General features: G+C 25.6%; 1 protein-coding gene across 1 annotated transcript; it reads right to left on the bottom strand.

Annotated features, from left to right (window-relative positions):
• Positions 1-13,449: 13,449 nt before the first annotated feature.
• On the bottom strand, positions 13,450-16,673 carry LOC101515221 (uncharacterized). The gene is made up of 4 exons (XM_004496568.4): positions 16,629-16,673; positions 16,435-16,523; positions 15,223-16,281; positions 13,450-14,852 (listed from the first exon to the last, which is right to left on the bottom strand). Exons 3-4 carry the CDS (start codon positions 16,273-16,275, stop codon positions 14,208-14,210), a joined length of 1,698 nt encoding a protein of 565 aa, XP_004496625.1. The 5' UTR covers positions 16,276-16,281; positions 16,435-16,523; positions 16,629-16,673; the 3' UTR covers positions 13,450-14,207.
• Between the last annotated feature and the right edge of the window lie 6 nt (positions 16,674-16,679).

Below are 16,679 nucleotides of genomic sequence, written 5' to 3'. Positions count from 1 at the left end.
TGTGAAGAATCTAATTACGTACTTGGACAGGAGAACCTAAAGTGAAAAACCATTGTGTGATAGAGTTCCACTATGGGATTCTACATTAATCAGCATTTCAATCTTCGTTGTTTAAAGACTCCTCTGTAAAGGGATAATACGGTTGAGGATATTTCTGGATAACGAAGGCGTGTTTTAGGAAATTTGCTGAACGGAAAGTGATTTTAATTAGATAATTTGTTTACTCGTACTTGTAACTATGTCAAAAAAACTTGTCCTTGCTTTTTTTTTCAAAGGGGAGGGAAATGATTTAAAACTAATTCATTATTTTAAATTCTTATAATAATCTTTAATAAAGTTATATTTTATGATTGTAGTCAATAAATATTTTAATTAATACATTTAAAATATTTTAAGCTCACTTTCTCTGTCCAAAAAATTTATCTAACATTGGTGAAAGTCAAAATTGTATGAGGGATTTTGGTCATCTTCATTCCTTTCTTTCACTCCCAATCATACAAAACGATTTATAAAAATCTCTCTTCTAAACCCCTTTATTTTTCTTCAACCACGTGATATCTTTAGGGAAAAAAAATACTTCTATGAACTATGATTTCAAATGTGTAAGAGAGAAATGAAACCTCAATATTATAACTATGTCAAAAAAGTATGATTACATTAAACATTTAAACGCTATATAAGAAATAGTAAAAATCCATGAGTAAATATAAGATGATAAATAAATAATTAGTTTGATATAAAATTATGGCTTTAAGTTTATTTACAAAATCTTAAAAATAATTCTTAATATGAGCAAATGCACTCACTCTGAAAATAAAAAATACACCCTTCATCTCATCTTAAGTGTCTTATTTGTCTTTTTTTTTTGTCACAAATTATTTATTAATTTACAATATCAATACTACATTAATTTTTTTTACTAATATACTTTTATTTATCTGAACTCATTAAACTTGTTCACTAACTGCAATTAATAAGGATATTTGAGTAAATAAATCTTATGTTATTATTTAAATCAACACAACTAATTATTTTTTTAAAAATTGTGCACAACTCAAATAAGATATTTACAAAAGACGAAAGGAGTATTAATATAATATATAATGTCGATGAATGTGATTTGAGTTTAAGTGTGGAACTTCTTAGTTAATAGATATACACAAATTTTTTTATAAATCATCTTTAAGTTTAATAGCTCTCTCTAATATTACATGGAAGCGTGTTTCTCTTAATATCATAAAAAAGTTTATTTAATTGGTAAAGATTCAACTCATATTTTATAAGGAGGTGAGTTCGAACTCCATGTAGATGTGCTCTGCTGTTGATAAAGAATATATAAATACCTTTTTAAATGTTATTTGACCCTTATACTTCTTCCTAACCATGTTGAGCCTTTGGAATCTAACTCTCGAACTTTTATTTTGATAAAAATAATGTAAATAATCTCTTAATAACCTAACAATATTTGTCCTCCATTCTCAATCCGGCTTCTGCCAAGCTAGAAATCATTTGTTGTTGTTTATTGTTATGCTAAAATTACTGCAACACACTATAACATAGTATTTTTAACACATTTTATTGGTTAAAATTTATGCTTTTCAAACATAGTAGTCTTTGGAACACATGAATTAGTGAGATATATTTTCAAAATAATTAGTCTCATTTGAATTTGAATTAATAAGAGAAGTGTATTCAAGAATTGCATGTGAGAGTCTATTAATAACTCTCCACTTATGTTACCTCCAGTGACTGTGTGAGCTGTCTCCTACATTTACATGAGTGAATCTTTCAATCCCATTCTCACTGCTTCAACACATATATGTAACTGTTTTGTTCAGATTGAGAAAAAATTGATACTAACCAACCATACTTTCGAATTGATGACTACACCTTTAGGGAACTTAATTATATATAATGCATTCTTTTAAATCTTAAAGACTATCAAGGCAGCATTTTTGGTCAGTATGCTTCTTTAGTGTATACTAAAATGGAATTAATTAGCACTCATAGTTTGTCATTTTAACTACATTATTGGACTGGCAAATCTTTGAAATATTCATTCAATATGTGTGATAAATGTTCATAAAAAATAAAACCAGTATTCTTTTTTATTTATTGATCCATAAAACTCACATTCTCTGTTCAGAAACCACAATGACTACAAACCACTCCTTATTTTAACACACTGACAAATGTTATGAAAATAAATATAGTTCAGTAAATTAAAACAAAGCTACAAAATATAGGCTAAGGATTTATTTTTATTCCGAAAAGTCTTAAAAAGAAATGTGGATAAGAAATTACTAAATGTGAAAGCAGTAACAATTAAATTTTGTTCCTAAGTTTAAACATTCAAGTAACAAATGGTAACAACTCTCACACATGCCATATGCATATATGGAAGAATGGTTACTCTAACAAAAAAAATATGATACTGAATTGAATATCAATGGCTATAGAAACATTTGTCATGAAGCTAAAATTGTAGGTAATTAACTATTCATGGTTAGCAACATAGCATCAATGTATGATTGGAAAAGTATCTACAAATAAGAAGGATAAGAAAACGACAAGTGTACTCAAAATAGCACTGCAATAACACTGGCATTGTACTAAGTGGTGGTGGGACAAACCTTTTATATCATCAAATAAAAATAAAAAATCATTGCAATTCGTTCTGAGAAGAAATAACTCACTGATTACTTGCAATTAAGATTGTCAGAGTATCAAGTACTGTATTAAATCTAAGTGAAATGGTATCAGACTGCAGCTGCAACCATAATACCCCAACTTTATAATATAGCAGAGTCTTTGTTTAGAAAGAGTTATTTGATAGTACATGTTAACAGAGTGACCGGTTAGAAATTAGGAAAACTTGTTTCATAGAGTACACTACTATTTTGTACTACCTCACTCACTTCTTCAGAGTTGTTTGGTGGAACATGACTTATGAATTTATGCTGCATTAAAAAGATTCTCTTCATGTATTTTTCAAATCAATTTTCTTTTTTTAGTATATTTTTCAACTATTTTTTTAAGCAAAAATTGGAGGACTAAGACATAACTATGTGTATTTTTCACCCCAAAAATATATTTAAAAATGAAAAAGAGACAAAGTACAAAAAATTTGGGTTGACATATATGGCCCATGAGCTACTATTTTAATCTATAGTTATGGTTAGGTACTTAGTAAGCTAGGTTTCATTTGTTATAGATTGAAAAAGAGAAATTTTAATTTTATATTTAAATTCAAAAATAATAGAATTTATTTCCAATTCATTTGTTATAGATTAAAAATGTAATTTTATCATTCAATAGATATTTTAATATAATAAAAATGACATTTCACAAAAAAGATATATCTTTAAAATGATTTTAAAATTAACTATTCAAAATAACTTTTCATTTAAAGTATTTTATTTTTAAAATTTCACTATCAAAAAAATTTGAAACAAAAAGATAAAATACTTAAAATAGTTTTTTATGATAAGATGGATAAACGAATTTCTCATTTGAAACTTTTTCTTTTAAATATCTCTTTTGAAAAGGTTATAACAAAAAGATAAATACTTTAAAATTATTTTTTAAAAACTGTAAAAGACGGGCTCTATGTCTATTTCTAAATAAGCCCTTATATATAAAACGAAGAATAAGTTTTCAACCCACAAGATTTGAAAGTATGGTTCCAAAGAGATAAATTTATTCCAACGTAAAGAAGTTTTAGTATTACACTCTTTTTGACATTATTTCTCTTATTACTTGAAATTCAAATAGATACTACAACTTTAAAAATGAAATCTACTAAATAATGAGAATATCTAGTAAAAATTCAGTAAAATTTATATAAATTTTAATCAATAGTTAAAAAAATATATGCTGAAAATAGTATATTGTTGTTAGCATTTCTAAAATAATAACATTATTGAGAGAACAAATGTGACAAAATTTTAGAAATTATATGGGATTTATTTATTTACTAAAAACAATTATAAATTTTACGGTGTATATAAATGACCGGAATGATATTTGGTTGTTAATTTTTCTTTTTGCTTGATTGTAGCAGATAGAAGATAAAAAATAATTGTAGAAACAATTTTTTTCTCTCTCTCTCTATACAAGAGTAAATAGTTTTAGAAAGTAGAACTGTTGATATTTTCAAGAATTTTTAAATGTATTCAATTTACTTTTCAAATGTTTTTTAAAAATTTCTATAATAATACATTCTCTGTTGTTTATTTTATAAGTAAAACCTAAAAAAACAAATAAATTGGTGATAATGAAAAAATATTGACGATGATGAAAAATAGTAATAAAAAGTAAAAAGTCATATATAATATTATATTTTAATTGGTTATTTCAATCCAATATATTCATGTATAGTTTTTTTATAAAAAAATACATTAGTACATAATAAATTTTTCTAACTTAAAATTTTATTCTTTATAATTTTTAATAAAAAATGAAAAAGTGAGATAGTATAACTTCAAATGATGAAATTGGCATTCTATTTTTTCTGTAGTAGACAGCTAAACTTTTATATTTAAGGATACACTCTTTTCACAATTCTTTTGCACATAGTTTATTAAGTAAAATTGATTGACGTGGTTCCGTCATTTTAGAACTACCTACTAGCTAGGTCCCAGTATACAGTGTCACTCATATGAATTTTGCACATAAAAAAACGTGACCGACATAGTGCAGAAGAGTAATTAACACTGAATGATCTAAGTTTGCATTATATGGGCCACATTTCCTATTCAACGGTAGTGCACAAATCTGTCTTTTACACATTTATTATAATTTTTTTATTTTATGAATACCACATTTATAAGTTACATTTTTTAATTCAATTCAATATTCTCTGTTTTTATTTATAATAATATTAATATATTTAATTTAAAATTTACAATAAATACAATTTGCCATATACATCATGTTGCGGAGTGGTGACCAATTACATTTTCCTAAACAAAAAGATTGGCCATTGCACTTTTTCTTTTTGTTAAAACGTTATGTCAGCCTTTTCTCCCAATCAATAACACAATTATTGGAATGCATAGTTTTCATAACATCAAACTCCACTTCATATTGTGAAATTATAATGGAGTAATTGAAAAAACAATACCAAAACATTATACCTTTAATTGAAGGACACATAGAAAAAAACAGATCTATAAGCGAACAAAGTGTTACTCCAAACAGCTAAACATTAAATTGGACACACCCCGCCATCTTCAGTCTCAAATCTTTTTACATGTTTCCACCATTTATGATGAGACTTAAATCCACAAATCTCAAATTACTTAAATATTTTATTAATGTTCTATTTATGTTTGAATTTCCCGCTAATTTTGTGTGTGGTATAGTAGCAGTTTCAATGTCACATCATGTTACAAAAAATTGGTACATTATTTTCTGATAGGATATTGAAAGTAAAACGTGTATTCATAACTGTCTACAATTATTTATACTTAGATAATTTTGTCATTTACTCCAAAGTTTAGGACAATCTAGTTTAACATTTCATTTCAAACGAAAATGATATTACAACAAAGTTTTATGTTTGTGAGTACACGTAATAGTAAGCTTCTATTATTCTTTATTTTAAGTTTATGTTAATGATCAGAGTTTTCACACTCATTACATTTAAATTTGAATTTTGTAATTAAAACATTCAATTTTTTTTACAAGTTCTATGTAACAATAAAAAATAGAGTGTTTATTAATATTATAAATTTTTTATCGATAATTTTTTTAATTTGTTTATGTATACATTACTATAATATTTATTAAAATTGATTAAATTACAATTTTTGATATATAGATGATATGTTGTTCAACTATTAATGATTTAATTTTAATAGTATCAAAATATATTAATTTTTCAATATACCGTAAAAATCCTCAATTTTTGTAGATAACGGTATTAAAAAATAATTTACATCTTTTTTTAAGTAAAATTTAAATTTCATCTATTAAAATTATAAAGTCAAATCTTATTATGAAATTGACATTTCATGAACTACTGAAACATCCAATGATTCAAATTACATAAAGTTATTTTATCATAAAATATTATTTTAAAGAAACTTTATTATAAAATATTCTTTTTGAGTAAACTTTATCATAAAATATAATCACTACGATTTTTTTACAGAAATAATCATTACAATTTAATTTGAATGCTACAGTACTATTTTTTGATTTGGTTTTGTACATAAGAAATTTATATCAATAAAAATAAATGTATTTAATCTAAAATATCAATTAGATATATTAATTTTGTTGACAAAAATTACTTTTTTTTAATCCATATGTTGATAGAGTTTTTACACTGTGTTATTACATTGCATATTATTTTTCATCTTTGGTTTTATCTATTTGAATGTTTAATTTTTTTAATAATACAGTGATGTCGACGCTTGTTTATTTGGATTTTGGCCTAGTCTCCTAAAATTTGGATATTGCAAATAATAGATGATATTTTTTATATCAAGATTGGCCGACTTGAATCTAAACAGATATATAATCAGCATTAGACCCAATTTAAACTATCATTTTTAAGTGGATAATAAATATTTAAAAAAGAAATTATTTAGTTAAAAAAAAGTCACACTGTATATCATATAAAAAAGTATTTTATGCCTAATTGGTCAGAGAATTGGAAAAATATAATCCCCATTCCCTTCCTTTTCTTTAGAAAGAAATTCAATTTTTAAATAAATTGATAATATTTTGTTATTACAATTTTTTGTCTATTTTACTACTACTACTATTATTATTATTATTATTATTATTAAAATTAAATAAATTCTTAATCTTTATAAGATTTAAAACTTATTTTTAGTTTCAGTAAAAAGAATCACATTTTTTTTAATATATATGCATGTATTTAGTAGTAAAATTTAAAGTTTAAACGGCATTGAAATTTTGGCCGATTAGTCTTTTATTTGAATCACTAATAAATCAAACTTTTAAATAGGCGGTAACGAACAAGATCAGACTTCCAAAAAGTTGAAATCATAGTTAGAAAGCTTACAAATACAAGTAACATGCTAGGTTTGGACCATCAATTTTAAGATCATATCAACTTTATTTAAGCAAAATCTTGTTAATTAGGATTAGCCTACTTTTACCCTTAATATCATCATAAACTTTAAAACTATAGGAATCTTTTTACTTTACATTTATTTGGCATTTACTTGAAAGTAAAAGCTAAATATTTCTTTAAAAAATTTGTGTTCACTTTCACAACCAAAAAAGTAAAAGAAAAAGGGATCTGTTCTGGGTTTCATTTTCAGCACTTCCTTTTGTTTTAACTCCTTTTGTTCCAACAAAAAGAAAAGGTAAAAGGCTCGCATTGAATTTCACGTTTTCATGCAAAATCACCTTCTTCTTTTTTAATGAAACCATGCAAAACCACCTTTTTAAAACAATTCAACAAAACTAGTGTTAATCTTGCATATATTTCAGATTTCCATGTAAGAATCAGATTGGAATATGATTCTTTCTAAGCCTAAATTGTACTTTTTCTCCTCGTTCAGAAAGCAACGTAACCTCTTTATAATCCTATTCCACTGTTCTCTTGTCTTGTAGCTAAGCTAGGGAGTAATTAATTGTTTTATGTGTGTCACACACAAAAATTATTCTAAGTCAATTGTTTTCATCATGTAAATTTTAGTTTTTATATTAAGTTCTATGCTTTGCCGGATCTTCTTAGGGGCAGTGTCGTAATATCCCTTATATTAATATATATATATATATATATATTGTTAAATAATAATTATAAATTACTAAAATATCCTCGAACCTTTGAAGTTTTGATAAACTAACCATGTCTTCCTTTTTTCCCTTTCTTTTCTCAAATTTTTGCTCATATTGTTCTCTCTGTTTTCTCTTCGACTCTCCATCTCAGTCGCAACGTCTCTCTTCTTTTGGACTCTCCCTCTCAGTCACAGTGGCCAACCGTCAGCGTCGCTTCTTGGTCTTGATCCTCATACTATCTCCGTCTACTTCTTATATTGTTCAGTTCTTACCCTTTTTCTCTTATATAGTTAAGTAATTTTTTTCTATAAATAGAGTAAAAAACAAATGTCAATTGTTCTTGTTAGCAACAATCTTCTTTTAATCTTTACTACGCTGTAAAAGAAATTATTCAATGATTCTTAATTCACAACCAATTCGCTAATATCATATTAGAAAATACGTAATTAGATAGATAAACGATAAATGAGATAGACATTTATTATAATTTATCCGAATAAAATATAATAAAAATTAATACAACGAGTTCTATCTATGAATGAACTACCTAATATAAAATGATAAACTGACTATATGAAACAGATAAACTTTAACACCCTATTTAACAACCTAACTACTACCTATTAAAAAATTATAACAAAATTTTAGCTGTTAACCGTTGCTATATGATCTGATGTGATACTATTTGTTAATTGTGAATTGTTTTAGTTAATATGCGAACGATTTGAATTAATTTGTGTATTTTTTTACGAATGACAAATATGGTTTTTTTTGCTGACAATAGAATGCTCTATATTGAAAAAGAAATAGCTTAAAGCTTTAGTTATTATTCAATTACGATAATTTTAATGTTTTATAAGAACGAATGACATAATTTTAATTTGATGTAAATATTTCTTTTCGCATATTATATTTTTATTTTGTATTGATATTATGTTGAATCTTTAATAAAACTATATAACTTTTATGAATTTTAGTTATGATATTTTAATTAATATTTATCGCTCCTCTTAATATTTTGTACAATCCACCACTAATTATGTAATAATTCAATATATGGCATTTGTTTTGAAATTATAGTTATAAAATATATGATTAAATATATTTTAAATTCCTATAAAATTAATATCTTCTAATTTTATTTATTATTCAAAAAAATATAAATTTTAGTCTTTAAAATATTTAATGTTTTGCAACATAGTCATTGGGGTCTAATTTATGTTCATCAGACTAACGGAAGTCATAGTCTGACTGTGACGTAGCCAATTTAATTGACAAGGTGTCCAATTGGACATTGATTCTTGATTTTTCATAAATTTATATTTTAATAATAATAAATTTAATTTATTAATTCCAATTTAAACTCATACTTTTGAAATTAAAACTTATAATTTTTCCCCTCTCCCAATTCTTTCAATTAACTAAGAGAATGAATTAACAAAAACTAACTTTTAAACCAAAAGGAAATAATAAAAGAAAATAACACAATTATTGGACGCCATTAGCCATTATTTTATTCACAACCTGAATACTCCACTTTTCCATACTGATATTGTGTGAGGGGAATTTTTATAATATATTTGAAATATTTCAGTAGTTATATTAACGTAATAACATAAAATAATTTAATATATGAATTGGTTAATCACAATCCATGCATCTTTATAATCTTTTTTTTTTAAAAATAAATATGAATTTTCAAATTTTCCTGTAAATTAAATTTTTTAAAATATTTATGAATTATTTTTTAAAATTATCTAATAAACAATTTTGTTATGCCAATTATTATAGATAAGTTTGATGTGAATCTACACTTGCAAATAATATACGTTTTTTAAATTTTTTTATGCAACATTCATTATCATCTAGTTTATTACCTTATTGTTTAAGATTTTCACCCTACTCACAACAAAAGATCAAACATATTCTTTATCGATTAGGTTGATAATGGCGTCAGGAATTTTGAGGAGGATTTTTTCGATAGTTTCCGATGGGGCAGAGGGTGAGGGTGAATTAGGAGCGTTGACGGCAGTGACATCGTGAATAGGTTTTGAATGAGGCCGTTGAAGTTGAGTGAAAGGTATAGATCCGATTGCGAAGATGAAGAAAGATTGGTGTGAAGGACTTGTGAGGGAGGGAATCAATTACTTTAGAATGAATTTGAATTTGGCTTGTAGCCATTAAAAATTGACCCAAAGCACAATGACTAAAGGTGAAATCTATACATTATAATAAAGAAAACATCATAAGTTGACAAATTTGACATGTGTCAACTAACTAAAGTGTTAGGAAGATATCAAGTTTCTATTAATAGAAATAATACGTGCTGATTTTTTTTTGTAAGAATAAAATTAAACTTCAATTACATCATGACTTTGTAAATATGTTAATGGTCAATTAAAAAATAATAAGAATGAATTAAAAATAAAAAAAAAATATATTTTTTAAGAAAAACATAAAACTTCTGTCACATCACGACATTTGTGTACGATAGATCCGTTGTTGAGAATTTAGTGGCCAATTAAACAGTTTTTTTTTTGAAGATATTGCCTGCGTCCGTTGAGAAGTAAATGACCAATTAAAAAATAAGAAAAATGAAAGATTTTTTTTTAAGAAAAAAATGAAACTTCCACTACATCATAACTTTGTACGTGAATTCGTTAAAAAGTTAATGACCAATTAAAAAATAAGAAAATAAATTAAAAATAAAATACAATGCAGAATTGACATTTCACGTTTAGAATTTAGTGGCTAATTAAAAAATAAAAAGAATAACAATAAAATACAATCAATTGAATAACAATAAAATCCAATCAATTGCACCTACTTGACAGTTTTTAAAAGGTAATTGTTTTTTAAACACTACTTTAACAATAGCCAATTCAAAAAAACTTAATTAAAAAAATTATTTTATTTTACTAATTCTTTTAATGCCGACTTCACTTCTTAATTTCGTACTTCGTTCACCGCAATCTCTTATTTTTTGAGTCTTTCTTGTAAATATCATTCATATTATCTACTATATACACAGTTCCTTACCAAAATTCGTTATTCATCTTTTTGTTTATCATTCTCCGACAAAAAAAATCAGATTTTATTGCTTCAATTTCTCAAAGAAGTCATGGAATTTGGTTAATAAAGTTGTGGCATTGTTCGTATTGCGTCTTAACAACGTTTTTTTTGTGTGTATATGGAACAAGGACATCATTTGTTTATGTCTAAGGTTTAATTCTTGATGAGGGAGCTATGTACAACTTTGATATCCGCGTCTAACAACTTTGTGGAGTATATAGAACAATGGAACAATTATTTTGGTAGATATGTTCACATGAATTACTGGTAAATTTATTTCAATATGTCATTGTTTTATTTTATTCTATTTATAAAAAAAAAATTACTATTTTGTTATATATATTTTTTTATTGTTTATGTTTCTAAATTTTGTTTAAAAAAATTGTAATTTGTATATGTATATTTCTAATATTTGTCTTACTAAATTCAATTCTAAATTCTCTCATAAATAGTTGTTGTTCGTTTTAATAATTTTGATTCTAAGTTATCTAACAAAATAGTGTTGGCAAAGAGTTATATTCGAGAAAAATAATAATTTGCTTAAAGTAAATTAATTTACGTAGGCTTATTAGCCATGAATTCAAGTTAATTTCGAGATTATCGAAAGAGAAAAATAATAACATATTTAAATAAATATAAAATTTATTTAGGAATTAAAAAAAAAATACAATTCATTACATCGATTTGACGGTTTTTATGTAGAAGGGATGATTTTTCAAACTTAAAACATTGTTTTAACAAATTTGTTATATCACGATTTGACAAGTTTACATTATTGTAAAGATGTGTAATGATTTTTTAAAAACTACTATTTTACATGTTTATATTTTAATTTTACTAATCTATTATACATTTGACATTCTAAATTTATTATTAAATATCATGCAAATTTTTATGTGTATTGTAATTTTTTTTGTAATGGGAAGATTATTTTTCTGTAGGATTTTGTGAGTAGTAACGAAATGAAAGATATTTTTTCACTTGATACAACAAAATTTATATGAATGTTTAAATATCATGTATTTCATATAAATAACATACTATGTTGAATAATAAAAATAAAGATTCATTATTAAGTTACTTACTCATCTTTGCATTTACTTAAGTTATATATGTCATGTCCATTATTTTAAAAATTCTTATTTCATCTGATCTAATTATTTAATTTTTTAACAATTATTGTTTTTATTTGTGTAAAATTAAAAGTATTGTTTTATAATAAGTTTTATTGGAAAGAAAAAAAGAATATTTTGAGAATTTAAAAATGAGACATTCTCATTAAAGAACGGTACTGGAGTCATTCCTTTCATCTGTAACATTGACCAAAAAGCAGTTTGTAAGTTAGATTATAATTAGATTTTTGTTTTTTTTGTTATAAATTAATATATATATATATATATATATATTAATATAACAATTTATTTATTAAAATGTACGTTGTTTCCGTACGACGCACAGTTACACAATAATAATAATAATAATAATAATAATAATAATAATAATAATAATAATAATTATATCAATAATAATAATAATTATTATTATTAATATTATTATTATTATTATTTTAAATATAATTAAAAAATTTGGGTTCTTCCAACTACTAATATGTAAGGTTATCAACCACGTGAGTCAATTACATATGTGTTAAAAATAAAATAATAAATAATTTTTAAAAATAGATCAAGAGAAAGGAGATAATAAATTTAACTAATTTGTCTAATAAAAATAATAAATAATTGAAATAATAATAATAATAATAATAATAATAATAATAATAATAATAATAATTTATTGTTAACATTTACTATTTAAAAAATTTGAATAAATGACAAGGATCATTATATCAATTAAGTGATGGAACCGTGAATAAATACTATAATCATGATTGATTGAAAAATTAATAATTAAATCACAAGAATTTAAATAAGTTTGATTGTTATATATTGTTAACCTAATTTTTTTATATCACATCACAATTATTTTTATATGTATATTAAAAAAGTAATTATTATAAAAATACAAATACAAATTAATGATAAAATTGTCATAATTAATTAATATTATAAAAGATATTTAAATTATTAGTATAGACGAATGAAATCATTTGTTATGGTTAATGTTATATACTTCTAGTTTTCGACAACAACAAAAAACTGATTATAAAAAAAATATCTTAAAAACTTGTTTCACATAGTTCCACTAACAAAAAAAAAAAAAAATACAAAATTTGTGATATATAGCATCCCTAAAAAATGTGTCGATTGTTAACATTTAATTACACTACGAATATATTTATAAGAAAAAAATAATAGAATATATTAAAATTAATATATTAATTATTTTATTTTTATTTATGAGATATTAAATATCTATTAGTAATATTAAAAGAATAAATATTTTAAATAAATAAATATAAATAATTTAAACAATAAATATATTTTAAAAAACATAACTTTTTTATATATATACAACAATAAAAATTATACTCGACCGAATAGAGTACCATTTTTTGTAACAGAAAATAAGAACTAGATATTCCAACTTACGCCTTAACGAATTTTGAATCAAACTAATAAATTACTAAATATGTGACGTTCAAAGAATTCTGCATCAACTGAACCACATGGAGAGAATTAGAATATTAAATAACATTCAGATGCCTTAGATTATGGCTCTAAAACTGAACATAAAATAGAATACAATAGATGACTTTACTAAATTTCAACTAACTATAAACCAAATATACACTAAAAAAAAAACAAAAAAAACAAAACTAGAGTGTATAAAAGTTGATAAGAGATTGAGCCATAGGTTGAGCATGGATTCCGCTGCAAAATGTAGAGTTTTTGTTTTTAATAAAAAAACAACGTATGACCTTCCTTGTGTACAAAGTGTGGGACCCACCATCCAAACAACCTCCATGGAAAGATACTTAGATCCATTCCATACCATAGACCATGAACGTGAAGCATCTCATCACGTGAAACCTTTCCCATGTGACACCCTCTGTTTCATGTCTCCCAGCTTTCTACTATCACCATCACAATCATACTTAATTTCTTTAAAATGTAATATAAGTGATATTTAAAAAATCATAGAATCGATCAATTTTTTATTATATTTCATTTCAAAGAAAAATATCTGTTCGAAAGGACGACGTTCTCTTTCGTGAGGATTCATGTCAATCAAAGATCCAGATTAGCTGCAGTTACAATATCTGAATACAATGCAGTTAAACATATCATTACCATTACCGTCAAATCAAGATTAGAAGATTCATATTTCAAATTTAGATTTAAAAATAATTCCAAACTTAAAACATAAATCATTCCATTTTAATCAGACGTATTCTATGTTCATCGGATCACTCACACGCCACCAACCATAACGGTTAACGTTTCATACACCAACATCTCCATTATCTTTCCTTCAATTTCCGCCACCAACTTTTCTCCTTCTTTTTCTTCTTCTTTAGTTTTGTCCATCACATCTTTCATCTCTATCAACCCATCAATGTCATCTAAGTCATTGCATTTCGCACGTGGAAAACTCCGAGCTCTTTTCCACACTGTCTCCAGTAACAATAAACCTCGCTCACAATTTGGTTTAATGAGAATTTCATACAACACTTCATCGACCAAATCAAACAGTAATCTACGATTACAGCGAGGACCCAAATGATTTTTTTTCGTAAAGTTTGTATCTTTATGGTTATTGGGAATTGTTGGGTAGAGTTCAAGACGGTGAAAAAGTGAAGGGTCTAATGGGTGAGTAGAAGAGAACCATTGAAAATGAAGGTTAGGTAATGTTGCTCTGTGTATTCCTGTACGGCTTAGAATGGTTGTGATGTACTCATATTCTAGTCCTTCGTTGTCGTCTCCGGTGCCGGTGAAGCCACCATTAGATTCTGATTCATCGTTGACGAGTGTGTGTGAGGCTTCTTGTTTGGACTTCTGGGGCGGACAACTAAATAACTGTGACCCCTTTTTCACTTCTTGGAAATTATCACATACCTGCAGTTGATTTTATTATAAGCAACATTTAATACCAAAAAAAGAAAGTGAAAATCAAAGGAAGAATATTGTAAGAGAACATTTATTTTATTTAGTGTCATAATCACTTGTAAAACTTACAAAAAAAACTACTTATTTTTATAAGTTTTTGGGAATAACCTGTAAAAACAACTTTTAACGTGTACTTTTATACTCTAACTTTATTTTTTGTATTATGAATAACTTATACATTAACACATATAAGATAAGTGATTATACTATAAGCGGTTAATTAAATTATTTATCCAAAGATTACTGAAGACTTTTTTTCTAGCGGTAAAAAGAGCGAAGATTGAAATAGTTGGCATTTAATTAATTAAAATGGTAGTACCTGTTTTTGAGGAATTTTTGTAGCTGGAGGAGAAGGATCTGTTTTGACATGAAGAAGATTTGGAACATTGTTGTTGAGGAGATTAGTTGAAAGTGGATGAGTTCTTTTGGTTTTGGTTTTGATGTCATTAGCTCTAGTGGTTGATGTGGATCGCATAATGAATGATTCCTCTTGCTTGTTTCTAATTGATGTCTGTGGAGTTTTGTTAAGCTTTGGACTCAAATTCCCATGTGGTGTTTTCTTGCATTTTGGGAAAGTTTTTTTGTCCTTCATCATCATCTCCTTCTCTGACAAATCTTGAGTCTTTGTCTTTGAAACTCTTGAAACCTGTGCTTCAATGTTGACTACAGGTGGTGGTGATGATTGTTTTAGTACCTTGCGTGTGTTTTGGATTTGGTCTTTTGGAGAAGAATGTTTCTGGTTTGTATCATTGAATCTACTAAGTCTTGGAGAGTTAGATGCATTTGAGTGTTTTCCCTGGTTTGATTCATCTAATGGTTTAAGAACTTTCTTCAATTTGAATTGTTCAACAAAATCTTCTTTTGATTTTTCTCTGTTTTTGACTGTGTTGGTAATGTCAACACCAACTTTTCTTCTACTAACACTTTCTTTTACCTGTTTAACAATTTGCTTTGCATAGTGACTTGGACTTCTGCTATTATTTTCATCAAATTTCCATTTTGAAAATGAAAACCGTGGAGTCTCTAAATCCTCACTTATGTTTTCTTTGTTGATTTGTAGAGACAGTCTATGCTCAACAACATTTGATTTTTTTTCATAGGGTGTTTCAGGCAATGAACGGATGACACTGTCTGTGCTGTGTCTGTGTTTTGTTATCTTGATGTTTTGCTTTGAATGATGTGAAGAATGGCTTTTTTTGTTTGGTGTGGAGAGAGATGAAGAAGAAGATGAAGATGTGGATTGTGAATCAGGAAGAAGATCAAGACCCATTAATCTTGCAACCAAAGTTGGTGTCTTTGTCCCTGGAGATGAAAGATCATTGAAACTTTCTGATTTTGTTCTTGTGCTTCCACTTGTTTTGATTCTCATCATCTTCTTCTGTATTATTGTCAAAATCAAACAAAACTTGTTAAGTAAACAGAATCATCATTACTCACTTTACATAATTACATAATAAAAAGCACAAACATAAGTGAGATGAAAAACTAATATTTTCTTATATTTAAGATTAGAGAAAATATATAAACTTACTGGGATTTTTAAATTTTGTTCTTTTGAAATGGATGATGAAGCTGTAGTACCATCTTCTGATTCAAAGCTATTCCTAGGTGCTTCAGTTCCTGAAATTTATACAGAAAACCATAAACTAAAATTGCAAGAGTAATGAAAAAAAACAGAGAGAAGTAGAACTATAGAAGTTAGTTATAGAGTATATAAAAATGTACCTTTTGGGACATTGTGGTTATCTGGTGTGTGAGAAACAGAGTTGAAAGAGT

This window comes from Cicer arietinum, chromosome 4 (assembly GCF_000331145.2).
Source record: "Cicer arietinum cultivar CDC Frontier isolate Library 1 chromosome 4, Cicar.CDCFrontier_v2.0, whole genome shotgun sequence".
NCBI classification, from domain to species: domain Eukaryota; kingdom Viridiplantae; phylum Streptophyta; class Magnoliopsida; order Fabales; family Fabaceae; genus Cicer; species Cicer arietinum.
This window is presented reverse-complemented; position numbering and strand designations above follow the sequence as displayed.